The 27,119-nt window shown below is 47.1% G+C and overlaps 1 protein-coding gene across 1 annotated transcript in view; it reads left to right on the top strand.

Annotated features, from left to right (window-relative positions):
• The window catches only part of LOC125946563 (uncharacterized), a 53,561-nt gene extending 34,041 nt beyond the window's left edge, over window positions 1–19,520 (top strand). The window contains exons 5-8 of the mRNA XM_049670058.1: window positions 339–453; window positions 2,616–2,654; window positions 5,361–5,468; window positions 19,262–19,520. Coding sequence (XP_049526015.1) covers window positions 339–453; window positions 2,616–2,654; window positions 5,361–5,468; window positions 19,262–19,297 — 298 coding nt within the window. The 3' untranslated portion in view covers window positions 19,298–19,520. The remainder of the gene's footprint in view (window positions 1–338; window positions 454–2,615; window positions 2,655–5,360; window positions 5,469–19,261) is intronic.
• Window positions 19,521–27,119: the final 7,599 nt, after the last annotated feature.

The raw sequence follows: 27,119 nt of genomic DNA, 5'->3' as shown, positions 1-27,119 counted from the left end.
CTATCGCAGTCAATGCTTCCCTTTCGGGCGAAACTTCGACTTTTTATTGGCGTATTCATTATTCAACTATGAATTAATAACAGTAGTTAGTTAAAGATCGAATATTATAGTGTGCCCTGTTAAACTTACTTTCATCCATGCATTCTGTTCAATGAAGGAGGGCAAATGTAGCGAGGAGTGCACTGCTTTATCTGGCTCTTTCTTATTAAGTTACAGACCAAATTACCTGGTTGAAAATTGCAGCTTACGCTTGCGTCTGCGCAAGCACAAAACATTATGCTAATATGTATGTGGTTTGCCACAATTGTGCTAGAATTTATCATTTTTTTATCTTTCAGGAAGCTCCACTGTCTGAAAAGCAGGATCGCCCACAAGGCGGGAAAGAACATACCGATGCCAGCAAAGATTAAACGATCAGCCTATTGCTCAGCGTTCGGCTCAACTGACTGTGACGTAAGCCGATGCTAAGCCAGCTCAGTTTATTTGCAACTGAGCAAAACCGTCTCAATGTCCTATGCTGTAGTGAAATTTCAAATACAGGATATATTTAAGGTCATTGGTGTTTGTAAATTTCGTAGAACCCGACGACGTAAATTGTGCGTGCCCCCTACCGAATATGCTACTTGTATTTCACCACCAGGAATCATAAAATAATGTTTCGACACGAGACTTGACGTTTTACGCGATTAGACTTCTCGATTGCCTAAAAACAAGTGGTGCCGAATTCGCCATCACTATTTGTATACCAATATATATATATATATATATATACTTCACAAAATAGAAGCTGGTAGGAAAAACATAAAAAGACTTTACGGACGTTTCGGCCGGGGTCCGGCCTTCATCAAGACCCCGGCCGAAACGTCAGTAAAGTCTTATGTTTTTCCTACGTGCTTCTATTTTTTGAACTACTTCTGTGCCGGCTCCGGTTACTCTTTACTTCACTGATATATATATATATATATATATATATATATATATCATCGCATCAGAAACCAACAAACAATGACACCAAGGACGAAAGTGGAAGGAGAAAGTGAACAGGATAACAGCTCCGCGGTAGCTCAATGGTGAGAGCATCGCACGCGTAATGCGAAGGCGTGGGATCGTTCCCCACCTGCGGACAGTTGTTTTTTCATCCATTTTCATTTCAATTATTGTATCATTTCTTTAATTCAATTAGTAAGTACAAGTAATTTCCCCTATGTTATCCTTGGTGTCATTGTTTCTTGGCTTCTTATGATATGATTAATAGTATTCGGGCCCCTTGGTTCCCTTTCTTCTCGTTAACGTTAGCTCAATGGTGAGAAGATCGCACGTGTAATGCGAAGACGTGGGATCGTTCCCCACCTGTGGATCATTTTCATTTATTTATCATTCTTTAATGCAATTAGTAAGTACAAGTAATTTCTCCTATGTTGTCCTTAGTGTCATTGTGTGTTGGCTTCTTATGGTATGATTAAGAATAATCTGGCCCCTCGGTTCCCTTTCTTCTCGTCCATATATATATATATATATATATATATATACAGAAATTCTGCACATCCAATGCGCATAGTTGGAGCCAATGTTTGGGAAAGCTTCGCGTAGCGTTTCCTTAATAATAGAGAACGATGGGCGATGCGCAGGCTTTCCTTCATTGAAATTCTCATGTAATATTTGTGCTCAGAATAGGTCACATTATTCTCATGCTTATTTATTATTTCAACACTGCTTCATTCAGATAACTGCTTGCGGTAGTAAATTTAAGCGGGAAAAACCTCACATCAACAGAATGGTTTTGTATTAGCTATTGATGCGCCAATCAACAATCAGAACTAGCATGCTGAACAACAGCAAGGTACGTCACATCTCGCTCATGCGATAAGAAGATATCCGTAAAACTGCAGTATAGCCGCTAGCTCTCCAAATTACATGGAACAGACTATCGTAAATTTGTAAATGTGAGTCAGCTGTATACTGTTCAGAATGGTGTACCTATCAAGGCTGCTGAGTGCGGTATTGTGTTAGAAATAGAAATGATGATTTTTTTTTCATATATATACTGGTGGAGAGGCTCATATTCAGTCTGCGCAAACTATTCTATGTCTGACTTTCTAGGTTGTCGCGCGAAACCAGAAAAACAGAAAACCACCAGTTGTTGTTTTCGGTGGACGGTTCCGAAATGAAATAACTTAACAATTTTACTAGAATATTGTGTGTGAATTTCGAGTTTTTAATACTTAGGCCACAGTGACTAGCCACTCATGACTGTTCTTGGTGCAGTCCAAATTTGGACTTTACCACGCTGCCATTTGTGGCGTAAACAGGAGAGTAGACGACATAGCCACAGATTATAAATTCCATAATACTCAGATAGGAAGCTACGCTCTAATTGAGGTGGCGTCTAAAATATGCATTTTCTTTCGGCAAAATTATGCACACTTTGTGTGTGTGTCTGTGTTTTTGGATGCGTGTGCATTTACAATATTAGGAAAATATTATAAAAATCTAGTCGGGTGTCCAGAATATATAGCTTCGGACTCTCGACACCTTATAATATATCAATCGCCCTTCAACTAAAGCAACTGTATTTGTTGCTACACTTAAGCTGCACAACCCATTTTATCTTACAGGATCAGGGAACCGGGAGCTTGGAGCACAAGCGGCCGAAAGTAAGTATGACAGTACAATCTCTACTGCTCAATAGGTGCTGTTACCCTGGCGTTTTTGTACCAGCATATACAATTAAGTAAACAAGGCAAGCATGGTAAAAGCACTATTGAAGTGGGTAACAGAAATATTTCAAATTCATGCGCAGTCTTATTCGATGCGTTAGTTCGCTAGTTTCACAGCGCATAAGACTGCGCCTTATGTGTTTCTATACAACTCCTCAGAACGGCTTACAACCGCAGTGTCATTTGGTCACATTGACGATTAACTAAAAAAGTCACAGTTTCGGCCAAGAGGCGAAGCATGGATTGTGATTGGAAAATGTTAGACAGCTATACGCGTAGTAAGATTAGTCATTATATCAGCTGCATAAACTGCTGTAAACATTCACTTACTAATTTAACAGGCATTTTGTCACGCTACACAGGCAAACTTAACACATATCACTCGATGACCGCTGACACACGCTGTGAAAACGATGGCGTGGTGAAGAGCTGCAGCAGCGGCGAGCGAATTCCGCTTCGTGTTGTCTCTCGCTTTAACGCGAACGGTGCGCCCGAAAACAAAGCGCACACGAAGCCATCAACTATATCCGGTCGGCTAGCTATCGAACCCAATGCAGATTAAGCGACCTAAACCCAACGCAGATACGACGCGCCGTGACCGGGACTCCGCCTGCCGCCGCAGGAGTGGAAAAGCTAATGTGCATTAAACTGGCTACTCCTCCCCTCCCTTCTAGGGCACACACATCTCCCCACACAAACCGTCCCCATCCTTCGTGCAAGCGACCGTCCCCGCCTAGCATCTTAAGCCAGCGTGTAACGACAACGCCGCATCAAACAACTGTACTTCTTAACTCACCCTCAGAAGGTTTAGGTCGCACCTACAGCATATAGCGTGTGGCCGCGATGTTATCGCACTTGAGACTTTATGCGAAACATCACGCGACGCCGATGGCAAAGCGACAAATTTGCCTGAAGTGTTCATATAATTGCTATCACAATAAATGGTGTGCCCGTGTAACCTTAGGCAAGCGATGCGTTCATAACCAACGCATATATTCCTTCGCTTGAAAAGCACCATTCAGTGTAGACATCATTTACTGTATGGTTCCTGTAGCAAAGGCGCTACCCTTGAAACTCCACACATGCTGCAATAAGGACACACTTTCTGAGTTCGAATAATTTCAAATTCGGTGATCATTTGTAGCGATTTCACCCAAGTTGGTAATGATCATCCAGGGGGAACTTCCCCCTTCAGTACTACGAAGGCGCTTGCAAGCTGCCCAATTGAGATGCATGGAAGCCTGCGTAACTAGCGGAATGGATCAACAAAGCCTACCGGCTGCTGACGAACAAGAGAATGCGAAGGCTGTAGCGGGGGCAGCAGGGCACGCGCGCGAGCCGGAATTGGACCGTTCACCTCCATGTTTCAATAAACGGACGTCTCTCTTTCATGCCTAGGGCACCAGTCGTTTCGCTACAGTTTGTTGCTTAAAAATAATTTGGGCATTTTTTAGGAAGGAGCCACTTAAACCCATCACAAATAATATTGTGATAACACAGCATACAACGTGCTATCGACAGCTTTTATTCTATGTATTAACAAGGGGCTTGTGATCTGATTTGGGTTGGAAACGGCGACAACGAGATGAAAAACATCACAAGAAGCAACTCAGATCAGATGACTAGTTTTGTACTTGCCTCTATCTTGCTGCTGATAGCGCCGAGTGCAAGGCTTCCGATGTCGGTGAGACTATAGAACACCTACCGTGCTACTGTCCATCTTTTTCAAAATGAAAGATATGACCTATGCACAGCTCTAAATCAGTTGAAATGAAAAACGTTGACCTTGAACAAGATCTTGGGATCATGGCCTCGCATATCGCAGCTGCAAAAGGTCACAAAAACGCAGTTGCGGTTTTTAAAAACTACCGGATTGAGTGACCGTCTGTGATCCAGTCTGAGTCACTGTCAATAAAATGGAGCAAGAAACGGTTACCACGTCAACGATATCTACCTTGTATTTTCTCTTCCACTCCTAATCTTTCCCTCACCTGTTTCTTTTCTTCCACTCTAGGGTAGCCAACCAGGCTCCGTGCTGGTTAACCTCCCTGCCTTTCATTTTTTTCTCTCTCTATATGTCTGCCATATTTTTTATTGTTATTCTACTTTGTATAGCTTTGTATAGACTTTTGTTTTTGACCACCCTTACACATACCTCCGTTGAGGCCTGTAAGCTATATGTACGAAAATTACACAGGACTGACGCTTTCCAGTGTGCGCCCTCTAGTCTCTTTAGTTTCATTTTCGCTGTTCTAAACATGAACGTTAACAAACATGGCCAACTCTCTACTGTCAAGCGATGTGACTATGAAAATAGATTATAGCGTCAGAAAAATGCTCGCTAAATGCTTGCGTAAGTCAACCATTATTAAAGCATTTCGTTGTGTCAAAGATAAATATTTAAAATCTAATTGATAGTGTTAAGGGCAAAAATTTTTTTTCAGAAGCTAATATTGTGTAATATATTTACCTTTCTACACGATATGTTATTGTACAAAAGGAGGAAAGTGGTAGTTCAAGTTTTGTTTAAGTATCTAGCAGCAGAAATAGCGTTATTTACTATTGAAAGAACATGCTTGATTGCAAAGAAAAATATGGTACTGCCCTAATTTTGAACCAACTGTTCGTTTTTGTCTGCCGCAGAAATACGAATGCTTTGTTCACTGCTGCAAGGGTCTTACACGCATGGATCGAAAGGTCGCACCTGATGGGCTTGAATGCGGCGACGATGGGTTCAAGGTTTACGATAAAGTAAGTGTTGCAGCTATGGGATGGAATAGCTGCACCTGGAACGGAATTTTTTCCCACGCAAAAAAAAAAAGAAAGCTGTCCTTAAGGACAGGGCTTCCATCACGTGTATTCAAACAAGTTAATCTCAGTTCACCCAAATTCCGCAATTCTAAGTGCTTTTTTCCGAACAATTCAATAAAAGCGCAGCTGCTTCATGGGCCATTAATATTCTTTGATGGGTATTACATTCTCGCAGACCAACACATTGTGTGCTGTAATCTGGTAAGGTTGATTTTAGTCTATCGTTCCTTTTCCCTGCTAGCTGATTTTACTGCATGGCGTAATATAGCGAGTCGTTCAAAAACTTCCATGTGATGTCACAAAACTACAGTTGATAGAGTCCGCAGTTGATAGATGCCATCGGGAGTACAGGGACACACGACCCATTTCCCGCGATTACAATATGTGCGACGGCGCAAAACAACAAGCCCATGCGCTTTCGCTATTTCCCGTACGTCATGCGTAGAAAGGAAGCGTTAAACCTTGGCAAGAAATGCGTCAAAATGGCGATAGAAAGCGGTAGGAAAACGCCCTGGTAAAGTCCCGACCATTGTTGGATGGAAGGTGACCAAAGGGGACCCAAAACTATATAATGCGCCACTCGTGCAATATTTGCGTATGCACATGCATCCTGCATGCGCCAATATTCCTTGCTGCCTATAATGGCATTCACGCGTCCGTTAGGCTGCGCCGGGCATCGTGCAAATAAATTAAGCGTAACACCCTGAACCGGAACTGTGGAAGATATGCGTAGTAATATATGGCGGTTGGGATGGCGCAGAATATACCGGGTGTCCCTGCTAACTTGAACTATTATTAATAACAAAAGACAAATGCTCCAGAGAAATCGTACCGATTGCATATTAGCGGTTGTATTGTGTGCTTACCAGTATTTTTTTTCATCACTAAATATTATTTATTATTTGTGTTTATTTCGTCAAATTTTTATTATTGCCTGAATATGTAACGCGTCAATTCAAAAGTTGTACACGACCTAAAATAACCTAGAATTCTTTTCATGCTAAAATTTGCCTGGTTGTTATTGCCGAGAAAAAAAATCCCGCGAAATACGAAAAAAAAAGAAACACGTGATGGGTCTCTTGCGCGACTGCTCTTTTGGTGCACTCAAGCGTGAAGTGTGTGAAGAAGCAGCCACTACAAGCACAATAGCAGCCAGCTCAATCATCGCTCGTCGAAATCTGTGCTATACCGGCCAAATGCCCTCGGCTGACCATACATTCAAATCTACTCGTGCTTGTCCGCAGTGAGGTGGATGGTCTTTGTGTACTCGGTAACCAAGTCCATGACGTTCTTGGTCCACTCCCTCTACCACTGAGGGAGAAGAACATGGTGGCGAGAGTACAAGCTCTAGGTAAGGCTTACGAAGGCCAACAAAAAAGTCAGATGCACCGACGCGACAACGTACGAGAACAGAGCGGTGCACGCTATCAGCGTGATCAATGGCCAGGGAGAAGAGGTAGTACGGCCCCGGTAAACACTCCAGACATCGACTGCTCGGAAGAAACGACGATATCCTTGGCTGCCACTACGGGCAAGCGAGAGAAAGATCATATCAGAGCCATCACAAACTCAGACACAGCACGTAGAAATCACCAAAAGGGCTGCATTTCCAAGCAAACCCTAAGCATCCTCGAAAAACTAGACAATTTTCAAGAACTGTACATTGTCTGGGCCCCGGACACGAGTCTCTGGCGGGTAATGTAGCGGCTAACGCCGCTGCCCTAGATCACATTATCCGGGCTATCCCACCGGGTAACCCCGGTAGACCAACGCGATAGCATCCCGAAAAGATACGCCGACATCCTGAGTCACTACTGACTCGGTAGGAGGATCTACCCACCCTCGCATCCCAAGATGACAAGAGAAGAGGCGGTGATGTTCCGCAAACTACAGATCGGCACATTCACGCATGGCACCCTCCTACACGCCATCTTTCCTATGAGCTATACTTACAAGTGTGCGTTGTGCTTTGCAACCAATACCCTCTACCACATGGTATGGGAATGTGGGCAAAACCCATCGACACCACGCATCACCGGACCAACCGTCGAGCAGTGGGAGGCCCAGCTGACAAACCCGAGCCCTGAAGACAAGCATCGCCTGGTGAGCAGGGCCAACTATCGACTGAGGGCCACGGTATCCTGGACTAAGGATGCCGGCCACCTCGGACGATTTCACCGTCAGCTCACATCTGTATGGTATGGTATGATAAAACTTTATTACGGTCCCTCCGAACGCGCGTCAGCACGTAGCAGGCCGCTCCCACGTTGGCACAGAAAGGCCGAGCCTCTCTGCTGCGTCACGGGATGACACCGTCCTCACTTGTCCGTAGAGTGATGTCAACGTCCTCTACAGGCTTCCAACGCTTCGGTTTGGGGCCCCTTCGCCTGGGCCTGTAAATGAGCGGTTCTGATTTCCGAGGGGAACACCGAAGGCCGGTCGGCTTAAGATATTCCTCCGTGATCTCGATGGCTGCCTGCAACGCAGCCTCCACCCGTCCGTCACTGCCTCCGGTACACCAAATGGTGACGTCGTCTGCATATATTGTGTGGTTAATACCCTCGACTTAGGAGAATCTCCTTGACAGACCGATCATGGTTAGGTTAAACAGGGTCGGGGATATGACAGACCCCTGTGGCGTCCCTCTGAAACCCAGCCTAACCGAGTCCGAAACGTGGTCTCCCGCCCTGAGAGTGGCTTCTCTGTCCGCAAGGAATGATCCTGTGTAGTCGTGGAAGTGCTTGCCCAACCCGAGGCTAGATATCTGGCTCAAGACAAAGGAGTGCAAGACGCTATAAAAGGCCTTCTCCAGGTGTAATCCAAGTATGGCTCGTGTCCCTCGTGTTATGGTCAATGACTTGGCATTTTATCAGCTTCATGACATCCTGCGTTGACAGTCCTGCCCTGAAGCCTATCATATTGTGTGGGTATATATTCCGGTCTTCCAAGTATCGCGAGACCCTGTTTAAGATAGCATGTTCGGCCACCTTGCCAACGCACGAAGTGAGTGAAATCGGTCGGAGGTTATCGAGACTAGGGCGCTTGCCCGGCTTGGGGATGAGGATGGTGGCAGCCCTCCTCCACATCTCCGGTACTTTTCCGTCGTTCCACATCTGGTTGATAACGACCGTCGGTACTCCACCAACTTGTCGTCCAAGTTGCTCAGTGCCGTGTTTGTGACTCTATTCGGACCCGGGGCCGACCTGCCGTTTAAATCGTGCAGGGCCCGCCGGATCTCCTCGACACCAAACTCCGCATCCAGCTCCGGGTTCGCGACGCCCCTATATTCTGGGACGGGGGACGCCGGACCGGAGGCTACCGGCAAGTACTTCTCGATCAACCTTTCCACCACCTCCTCGTCCGAGGATTCTTGCCTGGCCCAGTGCTGCGCTCTTCCCGGCGTGCTCCACTGGTTCGAATTGGTGTTGGTCTCGTCCAGCAGATGTTTTAGGACGTTCCAGGACCCCCCGCTCCGCATCTGGCCGTCAATAGAGTTGCAAACTTCATCCCATTGCTGTCTGGAAAGGACCTTGCAGTGCTCTTCAATGCTTCTGTTGACCTCGGCAATCTTCTTGCGGAGCCTTCGATTGAGCCGCTGACCCTTCCATCTGGTCAGAAGGGACTGCTTGGCCTCGAGTAGGTGCGCCAGCCTGCTGTCCATCTTCTCTACCGGGAGGTCTGTGCTAACCACTTTGGTCGCGCTCTCAATGTCCTCGCGAATATCTGCAATCCATCGCTCTAGGCCGGGCATCTCTTCCCCGGTCCACTCCTCTCTCAGCTTGCGGAACTTGTCCCAGTCGGTGAACCGGAACTTGCGCTGTTTGTTCTGCTCAATCCGAAGGACGGTGGCCAAGACATAGTGGTCGCTGCCAAAGTCCACGTTAAGGTTTGTCCATTTAACCTCTGCCACTCCTCTGACGAAAATGAGGTCCGGAGTCGTGTCCCTGCTGGATGACGTACCGCACCTGGTAGGGAAGGCAGGGTCCGTGACCAACATAAGGTCCAAATTTATTGCCTCTCTCCATAGGTCCTCCCCTTTACGGGTGTAATACGGCTAACCCAACGTATGATACGGAGCGTTGAAGTCACCCGCCACGACCAGGGGAGGCCCTCTGGCGAGCTGTGCAGCTTTGGAGACAAGGGCACTGAAGCGTTGCCTCAGATCCCGGGGACTACTGTACACATTCAAAGCAAAGATGCTGTCTCTGTTCGCCGGGCCGGGAATGATCTCTATCATGACGTGTTCGACCTTGCTCGACGCCAGCCTGAGATCATCAACGACGTGGGTAAGCTTGTTGCTTATCAGGCTGCATTTCGATGGGGGCGAAATGCGAAAACACCCGTGTACTTAGATTTAGGTGCACGTTAAAGAACCCCAGGTGGTCCAAATTTCCGGAGTCCCCCACTACGGCGTGCCTCATAATCAGAACTGGTTTTGGCACGTAAAACCCCATAATTTTTTAGTACACCCGCTCCTCTTCCTTCTTCGTGCTTTGCGACAGACCGGTAGCCGGGCAGCGCGACGCTGTTAGTTGGTGTTTCCTGCAGGAGTACTACGTGAGGCTTCTCCGAGTGCGAGCGAATAAATTGCTGCAAGGGGGCCCTTTTGTGCAGAACCCCCCTGCAGTTCCACTGCCGTATTCTGAATGAATTAGTTTGCACAGCCATCGTGTGGCTGTTGCAGCTGCGTTGCTGAATTGGTCCTATGAGGAACCCTCACGTTCTGACCGGCCGAAGCCATCGACGGGAGTGACAGCGCCCTCTTCCCCATGGTTGGAGCTACCACGTTCTCTAAGAATGCCTCAATCTTGCCAAATCGCTGGTTATATCTCTCCTCCATCGTCAACATACTGCCCTGAATGTGCGAGACCGTCTCGCTTAGCTGCTTCATGCTCTCGCTAAAGGAAGAGAGCATCACGCGAATTTCCGATTTAGCCCTACCCGAAGGAGTGTCCTGCTCTCTAACTATGGCCCTCTTTCTGGCGGGCCTCTCCGTCTTGCATTCCTCACCCATAGGCGTATGCGCCGGCTGTGGCGTCTGCCTATCTTCAGCGGCAGGTTGTTTATCCCCTACCTTCTTAAATTCCGCGATCTCAGCCATGAGGCTAGCTATCGTGTCTCTCATATTCCCATTTTCACGCTCGAGTTGTGCAAGCCTCTCGCTTTCTTTGCTGCGCTCTGGCGGCGAACCCCGCGTTACCTGTTCTGTAGCGCCTTTGCGAACTCGATCGTCCCAGGTTGGCTGGCCCACAGCTTGGCGATCCCAAGACCGGGACTTGTCGAACCAGACACGTCCTCCGCCTCGGCGCCGGGAGCTGGAGCGCCCCCTAGACCGGGATCTGGATCCGGTTCTGGAACAGGAGCGTCCCCTAGAGTGGGAGCGCCCCCTACTTTCTTGTGCCGAAGGCTGGCTGTCTCGCATAATTTCTGTAGATAAAATTTATTCCCCCTCCTCGCGTACGTTACAGAATGTGCAGCATCATCCACGCCACGTACGCAGTCTGATTAAGCAAGACTGTTTTGCTAAAGCATCAAGAACAACATTCTAAACAATTCAAATACATATAGGCTTGTCATACGCTAAGTGATAATTTTGTAACCCTGATTGACAGGTAAATACCGGTCATCTGAAAAAGATACACAGTGTACGCGCCTCCATAACACCTCTTAAAAAACATCTTCTTGATGCTGCAAACTGAATATAAAGCGAGAACGTACGCATAGAAAAAGAAACTAACAAAAAAAAAAGGAACAATAAAAGTTTGCAGCGGGCCGTTGCGTTACTGATTGGTTACACTAACATACAAACTGGATTAAGAAAAGGCCTTGTAACAACTTTTCTAGCCATGTGCGCATGTGTATTTGATCTTCGCACTTTGATAAATGCATCATGAGACTCTTAACAGGGGTAAAACCTACACCGGGTGAAAACATGGGAGCTACGTTGTAATCGTTAGTGCCGAAATTGTGTTGCTGGGCAACGAATGATCGCGTGTAGATCCTCATTGTTAACATCCGCATCAGATAAAGCTTTCATACTTAAACGCTACAACATGGCAGTGATAGTGTTTCTGGCACCCACGCCTTTCATATAGGCCGTGAGCCGTGATCACTTGCATACAACAAAACATTTAACTAATCTATTACAGCTTGATATTGCACTCGATGCAAGCATGAAACCTAGTTGGGGCCCGAGACGCTGCGACTCGGCCCGGCATATCTTCCCAGCCTGTGCTGAATGTTCAGTAGTCATATTTACATGCAGGCGTAAAAATCAGGCACGGAAGATTGTGTAGTCGGAAGTGAAGTGCTGCTAATAACCTTCAAAGGAGACCCTATCACCAAAAACTTCGCCGACGATTAGGATACTCTTTAATGTGAAATTTGAGCGGCGCTCAATGCCCGTTTTTATTTCTTGATGTATTGGCGGGCGCTGACAATCTGCCTGTAGCGGCACGTTGCAAACGGAGCGAAGTGTGGCACGACTACCTCACTGGTCGGGAGATCGCGAGCGGCAGCGCGTAGGTGACGCGTGGGCGTGATTCACAGCAGCCGCCGGAGAGAGACCTCCGCTCATGCAGCGCTTTGTTTCCATAACTCTGACGCGCCCTACTCTGGCGCCATCTCGTAGCCATCGTCCCCACAGCACCCGTCTTGCGCGGCACTACGTTTGTCTTCCCACGCTTTCGCTCTCTTCGTCAGCTTGCCGCCACATGGTTCCGCGGCACGCTCCCTCCGCTGTAGCTCAGTCAGTTCAAGCGTTACGCTGCTGAGCACGAGATCGCAGGATCTAATCCCGGCCGCAGCGGCCGCCTTTCGATGGACGCGAAATGAAAAAAAAAATGCCCGTGTGCTTGCGTCGTAGTGCACGTTAAAGAACGCCAGGCGGTCAAAATTCTTCCGGTGACCTCCACTACGGTGTGCCTCATAATCAGAACTGGTTTTCGCACGTAAACCCTAGAATCAATCTATCAGTTCCGCCGCATGCTCCTCCTCCGCTTTCCTCCTCGCACTCTCCGCTATCGCCGCCTTTCATCTGCTGGTGCGCTCCGCATTCGGTCTTTCCGCCTTCGCTGTGCTCGATCACTCGGTTACGCCAAGGACGCCGCCGCCGTCAATGCTCGCCGCAGGAACATGCGCATATGAGATGTGCTGTAAAACAACTTAGCTGCATACGCAGATGTGTATCCTGGGCGTGCGGGAAGCGGTTTGCCGGTGTAACTTTGGTGCCTAAAATGGAGCATCTTAACGTTACTCTGGCTCTCTACAGAAGCCATACACTGACACCTAAGCAAGCCATAAACCGTCATACCAGCCGTTAGCATACACTTGCCGCATGTAGGTGACAGGGAGGGGCTTCCAGAGGGGGTAAATCTACGCTTTAACATTTGCAGAAAAGAAAACGACTACAGCACGCCTGTGTGCTGCGTAGATCTTGCGACACAATCAAGCCTACACCCACATGCATATACACACAAGCACACAGACACACGCACAAACTGATTCTTAGTATTAAGGAATGGTCCAACAGTGGGGATATAAATGCGGACCTGCCTGTTTTCAGTCCACCACTAAACTGTTGACTAGGCACTAGCTGCTCAGCCGTTAATAGGATCAGTCGCCTGTTTGTAGGAGACCCGTTGCCTTCAGCAATTTGACGACGCAATAGCCATACGTACCTCGCACTCGAATTTTCTTGGATGTCCTTGATACATTTGTCAAAGCCTATTGTGAAAATAATGCTGACCATACGGAGAAACGTTTAGGGGCACATTAGCAGCTTTGTATTGCTCAAACGTATTGCACTCGCTCACGGCGCAGAATAAAACACAATGGAAACGCACCAACTGGCCTGCTAAGGTATGACATCACATGTGCCTGTGTCTTTTGTTTTCTGAACTGAACATGAGGACTGCGAAACATGCTATCGTTTCCATCGACTTCAGACGGCAGTAGAAAAAAAATTTCCTTCTTCCTTTACACTTATCCCTTTCTCTTTTGCACATGCTGTTTTTAGGACACCGGTATCTCTTTATTAGAGAACTTAGAGCGCAAGCAAGACACCTGACAATTATGGATTTTTTTACTTTGTAAGCTTTACCAATTATCAACTAGCCGACCCTATCTATCCTATTCCGTGACCTCTTTTCTGGTGTCGGTCACGGAGAAATGAACTAGAGACCAAAGAATGAACACTTAGAAAAAATGAATAAAACACGTTTCTAATAAACGATGAATAGCAACTCTGGTACTATACAACCATTCGCTTCAGGCGACATACCGAGTTATACACATGGTAAAGTATTCGCAGAACCGCTGACAGCAGTGCGCTGATACGCGCAGTCTACACTGAAAATCGAATATGCGAGTGAATATACCGAGTTATACACCGAATGTTCCTAGTACATCTGCCCCTTTGTTAAAACCCAAATATGTAAACTCATTACTGCTCTGGCGTCATTGGAGTACCCCCAGGGCAGCTTTTCAAGTTAGTTTTCTGTAGCAGGGTGTACTGTTGGCACGTTCTGTTACTATAGCCTCAACAGTAATAGGAAGCTCACCACATTATTTACATTTGAGTTTTCAAGCGAAGCTTCTATATCCTCAGAAGTGTCGGTGGCGGTCGTGTCACGCTAAAACCCAATAAAAATGTCGCAGTTTCACCCGAAAGGCGAAGCATCAATTGCGATAGCAAATTAGTAGAGAGCTATTTGCAGTAGGGATAGTAGTTTTATCGGCTGCAGAAAGTTGGACACAATCGCTTACTAACTGAATTACCAAGCGTGGTGTCAGCGCGCACAAGCAAACATGAATAGATCACACTCAATGACCGCCGACAACGACTGTCAAAACGCTGTCAGCAAGCGCAGCCACCGCAGCGGGCGAAGGTTCGTGCAGTCTATCGCTTCAACGGAAACTGAGCAGCTAATGCACAGCGCATACAAAGGTCAGAGCCGTGTGGATATAAGAGACAGTGCGAGCGATCGCCACAGCCGGGCAAAGTACAAACGCAGTTGGCAGAGTAGAAGCTGCCCCCCCTCCTCCCACGCTGCCTTCCCGCTTTCTTGCTTTCACGGAGGGAGATTGAGTGGCCAGTTCCCTTTGCGCCCGGTTGCAAGATACGCATTTCATGCCGCAGCACAGCGTCGCCCCGCCTCCCTCCCTCCCCTACCCCCCAAGGCCTTTCGCGCGACGGTCGCGTTTGCTTTCCGCCATGCGTTCGCTCTCCGTGATAGCGCGCGGGGGAATACGGCGCGCGGCGACAATTTTATCTCCCTTGGACTTTATACGGAACCTCACGGCGACGACGACGGCGACGCCCACGGCAGAAATCCGGTTGAAGTGCCCATATAATTGCTATCGCAATAAAACCTGTCGAAGACTCCCGTTTTATTCACTTGGTATATATCAAATTGGCATAGAAGGGTACGAATGTTACGACTGACAGGTTATGGCCGGATCTTTATGCATTAAAAAAGCGCATTTTAGGCGCCAGAAATAGGCAGGCTAAGCAACGTTTTACGCATCCAACGTCGTAAATATAGGCAAAATAAATGTTTACATAAATGCATATAATTTCAAACGAAGACATGCGCGACGTGCATCTACGACAGGAATGAAAGAAATGTTATTGTTTATGATGGCACAAAGGCGCCAACAGTTAAACATAGCCGTGCAATTGTACCATAAAACTGCCTGACTAATGACGATCAATTGGCTTAATTCAACAAGCAGACTGCTCATATTGATGTTCAATGGCCACTGTACTCGAGCGTCTCATATAGTGAAACAGGCATGAAAAAGAATACATGAAAGCCGGGACTACCGATTAAAAAGAGCGCTACTTTATGTCTGCCTTACGCAATTAAATTAAGAGACACCAAAAACAGACAAATAATAAATGCAAGAGAGACTACGATTTATTAAGAAATTAACATGCTCTTACATTAGGACTGTTAGGTACAACTCTGGCAATTTTCTCATATACAATGACATTATCCGAATTTTACAGGCAGCACGTCCAACACTGCCAAATACACTTCCGCCCATTTGAAGTGCACATGATTGAAGAAATCTGTTTGGAGAGCACGCGGAACGTAGTCTAAGAATCACTGTGAAGGTTGTGCAAACAATAACAAACTACCACCATCTCTAGATTTTTGGATTCAAAATGGTGCCTCTTGTCACTGAGAATGATCTTGCACGCTGAGAAGGAACACTCGATGGCAGTGAATACCTTACAAAGCAAATAACAAACAAAACAAAAGCCGCGTGCACATCACATTTTTCTTTCTTCGTTTGTTGTTCTCTCTCCTTTCCCGTGATGGCCCTCCGCGGTTTCGCATTCGCCAACCGCTCGGGCCATGTCAGCGCGGCGGCGTATATTAGCCGGCGCGTCCCATTCCACGGCGGCTAGCAGTTGTTTTCCGGGAGTTGGTTGAACTAGAGGACTAGGTTAAACGCCGTAGATTTCAGAACAATGTTGCCCGGTAACATAAAATAAAGATCTCGAAGTGCACTCGAAAGCGAAACTTGAGGCTAAATCGTGTTCATATAGGCGCTGATTTTTAAAATAGGCATTTATAGGTGATTATAGGCATTTAGGCAAAACGAAAAAACATGCTTTTATAGGCACTATAAAAACACTATAAAAGTCCTTCTTAACCTCTAATTCATGCTCATATATCAAAGTGGGGCGATAGGAGTGCAAGGAACAAAAAAGGCACTTGCCTAAATTCCGGTCTCTAGTCATGACATCAATGACATCACATCCTCGTCAGTTACGTCACGATTAGCGATAATAAAATCACGTGTGGCGCATACCCCCTGGGATATGCGGGTATGAGCCAGCGACAGGAAAGAAAGAAAGAAAGAAGGCATGAACTAAAGGAAAGAAAGAGAGAAGGAAACAAATTACATCTGGCGCATACCTGCATCGGATATGCGGGTATGCGCATATCCCTGGCTCATGCCAGGGATATGCGCCTATGAGCTGGGACAAGAAAGAAAGAAAGAAAGAAAGACAGAAGGAAAGAAAGAAATCCCGGCTGCTCGCAGAGTAGAGCAGGTGCGGGGAAAGCTGGGCCTGCGCCGGATCACATGACGCGCGCGACCAATCAGGGTCGTTTGGTGTGTCACGGAGAAGAAAAGGGGGTTGGCGCGCGCTCCGCCTGCCTTCCCTCGCCTCAGATCACTTTCGGCGACTGGATGGGAAGGCTGCGCGTGGTGCGTTCCGCCGAGGAGCAGGCTTCGTTTGAGCAATGGAGCCGCGAACTCGCTCGGGAAGGGGCTCGTCGTCGACGTGCCGATTCGAGCATCAGGGCTTCGAAAGTCCAGGCGAAATGTCATCGAAGAGCCGCGGACCCCGAGTTGCGGGAGCGCGATGTTGAGGCCAAACGAAACCGAAGGCGCGCCGACCCTGAGTTTAAGGCAAACGAAGCGGAACACCTGCGACAGCGTCATCGTGGCACAAGCTTCGTTTACCCCTGTTATCTCGACAGGGTAAGGGCTCTGAATTTTTTAAGCGAAGCTTTCTATGTCTCACTGATTCGTGCATGAGCGCCGAAAACGCACTGCAGGAAAGCCAACTTACACAATAGAACTATCTGCGCATCTGCGCACACAATAGAACAACGCCAAACGGCCATAGCTATCATAGAACACTACACTTTACATTCGCAGTTGTACTGATAAGAGCAGTGGGAATCACTGCAACGCCAGGCTACGCAGATGAACTGTATATATCTGCATTGCATTACGCGCGTCACGCAATGCATTCCCGGCGGTCACCATAAGTAGGGCGCGAGTGCAGCGCACGGCAGAAGAGAAGAAGCGGCCGTACGCGCACGTAAGCGTGAGCATGATCGTGCCCGCAAGGCCGATCCCGTGTATCGGCGACGGCATTGCTTGTGACCGTCTACCACAGCGATCACAAGGCAGCACTGTGCACGTGTAGAGTCGTCCGTGAAGTGTGAGTGTGTGCGTGTAATCAACGGCTACATGATCTAAAATGAAGGCTATGCAACCTAACGAAATGTGTCCTCATTTGACTTCGACGTTCAAAAAATACAATCCTAAACGAGGAATAAAATAACATATGCATCGCATCGTATCGCTAAATATTTATTTTATTTTATATTTATTTTTTATGATACCATCAGGGTCAACAGACATTACAGAGGGGAGTGGTATAAATTACAGACAGACAACAAAATTTTAACTACTAGAACCAGCACAATGTTTCTAGTTATCCGATAATAGTTATGAGGAGGCAGAATACATGTTACAAAAAATACTATAAATACAAACAAGCAGTGCAGTGTTTCTAATTATACAATTATTGCTATAGAGAGGCAAAATACAAGATGTTACAATACATTAGTTAATAAAGTCACAAAATTGTCATGATCTGAGATTGTCACTACCAATTTGGGAAGACAATTCCAATCACTTTATGTGCGTGGTATGTACGATTGTAGGAATGATTCTGTTTTACACAGAATTTCTTGGGTTCGTTGCGTTGTCGTTGGCTTTGGACTTTGATTCAGTTTGCATGGGAGAAAGCTTCGTGTTCCAACATCTTTCTTTAAGAAAGGGGCTTTGATTTTTTTTTACAGCGCACCTGTATATGCTTAGGTGAAACGTCCGTCCGTGCCCCCTCGGCGGAACCGCGCGAACGCGCTCGTGCCACTGCTCACGCATTCGTCGTCGTCGTCTTCTTCCACAGGTGGCTCCATTGCCGCTCATCATTCCACCGTAGAATTTCACTTCTCATCTGTCGTCGTAATGGGGAGGCCGCGTTTACGGGGGTATGAGCCATTGCTTACGTGTAGGAGCCCGTCATTGCTTTACGTAACGGTCAGATTTAATAAGAGCGGGGATAAGCGATTGTTTGTTCGTACCTACAGTCACGATGATCACCGATCAGGACAATAAACATGTTCGTACCTTTGTTCAAAATTCAAATTCAAAATTCCGCAGGAACCAGTGCGCATGCGTGAAAAAAATCTAGTTCGAAAGGAGTTAGGAGCAAGAAGAGAAGCAATGTCTGGGTCTTTCACCTCGGAGAAACACCTGTTGGTGACGTACTTACACCACCGCAGCGTCGCCATGGAGTGTACACGCGCAAAGTCTGAGGGAGCAAGAGGAAAGGGGACGTCTGGTTCCTTCGCAGCGTGGGTGTGATGTAGCGCAGCCAGCGAGGAGTGCGCACGCGCAAAGTGTAAACACGCGAAACCCTGTGCTGTATAAACATATATAGAAACCCCCTATATAAACACGCGAAACCCTCTGCGCAGTATGCCGATTGACAACCCATTCAGTGTCATTTCGTATCATTGTGACCCCAGCAGTGCAGCTAGCCCATCGCTGAATTTTAATTTATTCGATGGTTCTTCTTAGCCGCAAAGGCAGGGTTTTTAGTCAAACAATGTTTGTGACGATGCTGAAAATTCTATCCGGATACCCTCTCACCATTAACATATATGATTTGGCGAGCAAATGGGACAACACAAATAAGAAAATTTCGTTGCTATGTAAATAATTACGCTTAGTTTACTCTTGTATATCACCTATGAAATGTATAAAAGAGCGCCAACGGCATTATTCACATTGCTGTTATTTTCCATGCAATGACCAATATATTCCCTATATAAATTATGTCGACCAACATCAACTACGCCGAACCGTGCTATTGTTGTTGTTAAGGCGCTCCATCTTTTTTCTCGTTTCAGAGATGTGTAAACGGAGCATGCGTGCAAATAAGATGAGCACAAATTTCCTCCAGGCGTTTCAAGCGTACTACCTTTTCAGTTCAACCTACAGATTCCTAATGAACAGCTAATAAAGGCTCTAAATACGCTTTTAAGACCCCATAGAACCCTTTAGCACATTTGTCTTGGGCCTGTGGTCATTCTTGCATGGGCCCTTTGTTTCACCTCCGTTCCTCTTTCGAACCCAGCAGGGACTTTTCAATAAAGATGTTTTATGGATATCTCGCTTTGTTTTTACATGTATTACAGGTACCTCATGGATGTTTTCTCGTGGAAATAAGTATGGCGTGCGTGCGTTTTGCTTCGTAATGTTTCATCTGAGCATACGTCAGATGTACGGTCCCAGCGGAAAAAGATTAGCGCAAGTGACTAGCGGCCGGAGCGGCAAAATCGCGACACGCTTTCTGACGGCCACACCTGCTTTGGAAAATGGAAAATGCCGCTCCGGCAGCCAGTCACTAGTGCCGCTTGTCGCGATTTTGCCGTTCCGGCCACCAGTCACTTATGCTAATTTTTTTTCGCCGGGACTGTACGCGCTCGCTCATATTCGTTGAAGTTTGCTCGGTGCGATGGGAATATTTTTTGCAAAAGCACAACAGCAGTACTCCTGTTATTTCAGAATGTATATGAATATATATATATATATATATATATATATATATATATATATGTGTGTGTGTGTGTGTGTGTGTGTGTGTGTGTGTGTGTGTGTGTGTGTGTGTGTGTGTGTGTGTGTGTGTGTGTGTGTGTTTTCTGCACGTTCTGCATCTGTCAGCGTTTTATTTTATTCCCCGACTGTCTTGTGGCGATAGAAAGGTACGAAACGTATGGCGACACCACTACTACTGACAACAGTTGAGCGTAAGGACACAGTACGTGAGATTTTGACGCTATGCGAGCGCAACTCCGCAACTTCAATCACAAGCTGTAACATCTGCTATCAATTGCCGGTGTAGAATTGGATCTGCTATCAATTGCTCCATGCGTTCTATATATATGGTGTTGCCGAATAAAGGTGTGCATTCATTCGGTCAACTAGGCTCTGAGTCACTTGGGTAGACGCGGCTAGCGTCTGTCAGAACCCTTCATCGTACTTACATGGTGTCAGAAGTGGCCGCCGTTCGCTCCCTCTAATGGGAAACAAGCCTGACGCTACGTTTGCCGGAGTACCTGGACTTCAACAGCCATCGAGCTTCGACTTCGCCGACCCAAGTACATGGTCTACCTGGATTGAGCAGTTCGAGGACTATGCCTACGCTACAGGATTGCACCAAGCTACCGACGAGGTTCGGGTACGAACGCTTCTTTATTGCATGGGTGTTCAAGCTCGACGCGTGCTGGTCCCTTTCAACTTGTCGGCCGAAGAAGTTCAGTCATACAGCGTTGTTAAAAGCAAGTTCACCTCGCATTTCGTGAACCCGCTAAACGAAGTTCACGAGAGTTATCGTTTTCACAAGCGGAAGCAGCAAGGAGACGAAAGCGCCGATGCTTTTTATTCGGCGTTGCGAGACATGGTTAAAAGATGCAACTCGATAAAACAGGTTCGCCGACCAGAACCGTCGTCAGGACGCCAAGCACGGAAGCCATCAAAGGAACGTAGACTCAAGAGCAAATACAGGTGGTTCGAGCCGGAGGAAGAAGAGCAAGGGTATACCCCGAAAGGATCTATTCCCTTCGACCAGGAAAATTTCCCGGAAGTACACCGTCAAGAAACCGGGCGGGGACCAGAGAAGTGCAAGCTGAAGAGCGCAACACCTCAACACCCTCAGTCAAGGGAAACCATTGGCCAACCACAAATGGCGGCACCAAGCTTAGCGCAAGTTGCAGCTCCCACTGCAGAGCATCAGACCAATCACAAACCGGTAGCGGATCAGAAACTCATAGAAGAAAATAGATCACTAAAAGCCAGTCTGGCAGAATTGAAGAAAGAGATGGCTGCCCTTAAGCAAACAATACAGGACCTCGCAAACAAAACAAAACAAGCATCTACAACACCATGTTATTAAACCCACACCAACACCAGAAGAGCCCATGGGCAAGCAGCTGGAAACAATCACACATCAAGTACAGATAATGTTCGCAGAATTGCATGCTCTTAAGAGGCACGTAGACGGTCCCTAAGTTCCATCAAAGTAACCACAGGAAAACGCCTTAATGATTGCCCAGGAGTTCCTAGCCGTCGCCCTAAAGTGATAGAGACGACGGGTAGCGATAGTACCACTCATGGCTAACACGGCACAAAGAAACACTGAAAACCTTGAGGTATAGTTTTTCAGTAATCTATGAAAGCCATTTAGAGAAGTTGAGTGTACTCTGTGGAATTCTCTATTACCGGATTTATGACATGGATATGATCCATCGTATAATATCCCTTCCGGAAGCCAGCCTGTTCTCTTGGTTGGCTGAAGTCAAGTGTTGCCCTGACTGTATTGGAAATTATCTTGGTTAATATTTTATACAATACTGAGAGCAAGCTAATGGGTGTATAATTCTTAAATTCTTTAGCGTCTCCCTTCCTATGGATGAGTATAATGTTGGCGTTGTTCTGGCTTTCTGGTACACTTGAAGTCGTGAGGCATTGCGTATAAAGGGCACCAAGCTTTTCAAGCATGATATCTCCTCCATCTTTGATAAAATCAACTTTATTGCATCTTCTCCAGCAGCTTTTCCCCTGGTCATGTCTTTTAAGGCCCTTCTAACTCCATCGCTAGTTAAAAGAAGGATCCTCTGTATCCTGTTCATCACTACTTCGAATGAAAGTAGTTTGGCTGCTCTGGGCACTGTACAGGTCAGTATAGAATTCTACCGCTGCTTTTGCTATGCCATTGAAATCGCTAATGATATAACCCTGCTTATCTTTCAGTGCATTCATTTTGCGTTGTCCTATGTCAAGTTTTCTTCTCACTGATTACATGCTGCGTCCATATTTTACTTCTTCCTCAATTTTTTTTCCATATTATAATTTCGGATATTCCTTACTTTTTTTCTTGTTTATCAGTTTCGACAGTTCAGCGAATTCAATCTGATCTCTCGAGTTTGACACTTTCATGTTTTGCCGTTTCTTTATTAGGTCCTTTGTTACTTAGGAGAGCTTAGCTACTGATTGCCTTCATGCCTTACCTCCCACATCAATTGCTGCTTCTGAGATCCACCTAGTTACGGTTTCATTCATTACCTCAAGGTTGTCTTCATCTTCCTGTTCTAAAGCTGCACATTTGTTTGCGAGCACTAGCTTGCATTGGTCTGCTTTTACCCTTACTGCGTATAGGTTGGCCGTTTCTTCTGAAAGATATTGCGAGAAATCCTAGACCTCACTAACCTATAGTCACTGCACTTTACTGTACCTAACACTTCTACATCCTGCACTATGCTGGGATGGGAAGAGAGTATGATGTCTATTTCATTTCTTATTTCTCCATTAGTGCTTTTCCAGGTACACTTCCTGTTGCTGTGTTTGCTGAAAAAAGTGTTTATTATTCGGAGCCTATTCCGTTCTGCGAATTCTACTCACGTCTCTCCTCTAGTGTTCCTAGAACCAATGCCGTAGTTGGAAATTGCTTGGTCACCATCCTGCTTTTTACCGACTTTTGCATTGAAGTTGCCCATGTCAATAGTATACTGAGTTTGCACCTTTCTCATTGCTAATTCAAGATCTTCATAAAACTGTTCTATTTTTTTCATCATCGTGACTGGAGGTTGGGGCGCAGGCTTGTAATCCGTTCATTCTATACCTCCTATTCAGCTTTATTAGGACGACTGCTACTCTCTCATTAATGCTCTAGAATTCATCAATGTCGCCCGCTATGTATTTATGAACTATATGTCCTACTCCGAAGTCTCTCTTATTTCGAATAACTCTGTAGCAGAGGACGTGGGCGTTATACGTCAGCATTGTATAAGCCTCACCAGTTCCTCTAAGCTCACTAAGGCCAATAATATCTCAGGCTATACCTGATAATTCTTCAAATAGCCCTGATAAGATAGCCTCACGTGATAGGGTGCACGTGTTGAACGTTTCCAGGGTCAGTTTGCAGTGGCGGCCTCTCCGGACCCACAGATTCTTAGCACTCTCTGCCGCGTCGCAGGTCTGACAGCCGGTCTGACAGCCGCCTTGGTCAGGTGCTCCGCAGCCGCTGGGGACTGGGGGCCATGGGTTAATTGTAGGAGACATGAGGGAGGTAGTGGCCGTATACTGCACCAGGGAGGCCAGTTGCTGTTCTGGTGAGGGAGTGACTTTGCTGAAGCTTAGTGGGTCTTCCTAATTTGGTTGCACCTGGACTAGTATAGCCCGACTAACTCTCGGCGATATTTTTTTTACTGGTGTCAGGCACCACTCCATGCCTGGCAATGCATGTAGTGGACTGGAGGAGGATTCGCACTTAAGTCCTTCTGATTAGAAGCGGGGTGTTCAGCCTCTGATCCACGCCACCACCCCGTGACGGTTAAAAAGCCGTAAACCTTTGCGTGCGCTTTCGCACCCCTTCCACTCGGAGCGCGCGACGCTAGTAGCGCATGTGTGTGCGCGTCAGTGGTTTGTCTGTTGAGCCCGAGTGAACGTGAAGCGTTGTGTGCCTATTGGGGGGCCGTTATCCTCCTTTTTGACGGACGAATGCGACGGGAGCATCAGGTTGAGCATAGTTCTTTTTTTAGTTTTGTTTCTGAACCGACATTGTGCTAAAAATTATACTCTGTAATCAAACACACTTCCTCGCATGTCAAGGTCGTGCGTGATACCTGCGCTTCGCGCCGTCTTTCTCGATGCAAATAATGGTGGTCGCGGCGGTGTGCTTTCCTACGTGAATAATTGGCATGGCAATCCACCGCTGTGTTCTAGTCATGTTGGAATTGTTGTACGTTGTACGTCTCACTTGTAATCATGTTGAAAAGTATATACATACTTCTAAGAACAGAGGTGGTTTTTTTACGGTTCTTCAACAACAGTTATTGCCAACAAAGCATTATGAAGTGAGTATGAGGGAAACTTAACCTTAATAATAAAAATATTTTTATTTCCCATCAATAAAAAATTATGCTTGAGGGGGTGGGAATAAAGGCAAAATTCCGCTTGACGGGGTTCCCCCCCCTATTACAAGAGGCAGCAGCAGTGCAGAAACTGGGTACACGTACGTAATAATGTTGGTTCTGCAGTGGAACCAACCAAGAAATAAAAAGAAAAAAAAAAGGAAAGAAGAAAAGAGGCATTTGTTGACGATGGCATAAAAAAGAAAGAAAAAAAAGTGAATATAAACATCTGGAGGCATACATGAACGCCCATATATAGCCACAAATGTACGCATATACTAAACGTATATATATATATATATATATATATATATATATATATATATATATATATGCGATGCCTTTATTTCCGAGCAGCCGCCCGAGTCAGAGACGAAGCACCGCACGAGACAAAAGATGATGATGAGTCGTATGTACAAATGACGACGACGACATGCACAAAATTCACGCACACTAACTTCCCCCCCCCCCCCTTCAGGAAAGCGGTCAGCAAGACTGCAAGCTAGAAGGGGTAGCTACGGCGAATGTAAGGTTTCAGGCGAGAGACGTGAACGATTTCCGTAGTGCGGCGGCGGCGGTCAGTAGCTGAGCTGACAGGAGTGACGCGGTAGTTAACGGCCGAAGTTCTTTGCAAAACGGTGTAGGGGCCGAGATATCTCTGGAGAAACTTTTCACAGAGGCCCGGTGCGCGAACAGATGTCCACAAAAGAACTTCGTCGCCTGGGCGGAACGAAGCAACGCGACGCGTCGCATCATAGCGAATTTTTCTTTTGTCCTGAATGTTAGCGGTGTTGGCGCGGGCAATTTCATGGCAGCGGGCGATGTGAGCAGCAAATTCTTCAGGAAGAGACGCGGATGGAGCAGCAGGTGCTGAAAGGAGTGTAGTGTCCAAGATGAAAGACGGCGCCCGACCGTACATAAGGAAGAAGGGACTGTAATTGGTTGTACGTTGGACGGCAGTATTGTACGCAAACGTTACGAAAGGTAGGATGGTGTCCCAGTTGGTGTGATCGGGTCTAACATACATTGACATCATGTCGGACAAAGTTCGATGAAAACGCTCGGTAAGGCCATTTGTTTGCAGATGGTACGCTGATGTGGTCTTATGAGTGGTGTCAGAGGCCTGGAGGGGCCTGGAGGACTTCACGAAGGACATGCGAAAGAAACGTCTTGCCACGGTCACTCAGGAGCACACGAGGTGCGCCGTGGCGCAAAACCATACCGTGCACGAAAAACTCGGCGACTTCTGAGGCAGTACCAGAGCGAAGAGCAGCTGTCTCAGCGTACCGCGTTAGATGATCCACTGCGGTAACGATCCAGCGGTGACCAGCAGGCGTGAGTGGGAGGGGTCCGTACAAGTCTATGCCCAGAATTTCGAAGGGGGTGGACCGGCATGGTAGAGGCTGCAGAGGACTGGCTGGAAGGGATGTCGAGCGTTTTCTGTGTTGGCATGACGCGCAGGAGCTAACGTATTTGGCGACAGAGATGGAAAGGCCCGGCCAGAAACAACGCGTTTTGATGCGGTCGTAGGTCTTCAGAAAGCCGAAGTGGCCAGCCGCCGCGTCGTCGTGAAATGCTTCTAATACTTGGAGTCGAAGTGAGCGAGGTATGACTGGTACCCACCGGTTACCGGAAGGATGGTAGCTTAATCGAAATAACGCTCCACCCCGAAGCTTAAAACGTGAAAGTTGTCGTCTTAAGCGACTGTTGGGGGGTCGTGCCAAGCAAGTAAGTCGGTCGATCAGCGTTCGGCAGTATGGGTCAGTACGCTGGAGTGAGACGAGGTCAGTGGACGGAAGAAAGTCAACTGAGGACACCGCCTGTCCCGGGCTACTGGAAGTGCGCTGCGACGTGTGGCTAGATGGTGACGTGCAGAGCGAAGGTGAAGCATGGGCGTGTGGAGACAGCGGGCAGCGTGACAAAGCGTCGGCATCTTGATGTTGTTTGCCGGACCTATACGTGACAGTAAAGTCATATTCCGGCAAGCGCAGTACCCAACGGCCGAGGCGTCCAGACAAGTTTTTCAGGGACGACAACCAACAGAGAGCATGATGGTCGGTCACAATTGTGAAATGGCGGCCGTAGAGATAGGGTCGAAATTTTTGTATTGACCACACGATGGCAAGGCACTCCTGTTCTGTAATTGTGTAGTTGGTCTCACCCAGGCCTCGCGAAGAAACGTCAAAACAAGCTTCACGCTTCATTAAAATGGTGAGGAGTGCATCCGTATGGGCCGGATTGAGATCTGCACTCAAGGTGGCCTTAATAGCACTGGTGTGGCCCTCTGCGGGCGTACAATGTGCGGAAGATGTGGCAGGCGATACACTGACGACACATACCGGCGCAGCGTCGGCGAGCTTGGCGACGGTAGACCCTTTCGGCAGTAGTAGTGGCTCAGGAGTCGTATTAAAGGCTGTGAGGTTGGCATAGCCACTCGAGAACCGGACCAAGCAAGAAGCGATGGCGAGTCCTCGAGAAATGCAGTGCTGAGAAGGTACAACCAATGCGTCTCCGTCGACAATGTCTGTTGACTCAAGGGTAAGAACACATTCTTCGTCTGGTTGTATAATAAAATCCGCTGCTGCATTGAGGTTGGGACATGGGGAATCGAAAATGGGATAAATCTCGGTGTCGCTGATGTGGATGCTTGGGTCGCCGCACGAAATTAGTGCAGAAGCAGCGGACAGGAAGTCCCATCCTAATATCATCTGATGAGCGCACGTCGAAAGCACCGCAAGTTGCACATGATGACGAATACCGTCTATCAGGACGCGAGCTGTGCACTGTCCGGTAGGAA

The sequence above is a fragment of the Dermacentor silvarum genome, chromosome 7 (genome assembly GCF_013339745.2).
Source record: "Dermacentor silvarum isolate Dsil-2018 chromosome 7, BIME_Dsil_1.4, whole genome shotgun sequence".
In the NCBI taxonomy this organism is placed as follows: Eukaryota; Metazoa; Arthropoda; class Arachnida; order Ixodida; family Ixodidae; genus Dermacentor; species Dermacentor silvarum.
The sequence above is the reverse complement of the archived record's forward strand: the minus strand, read 5'-3'. Positions and strand labels throughout refer to the sequence as shown.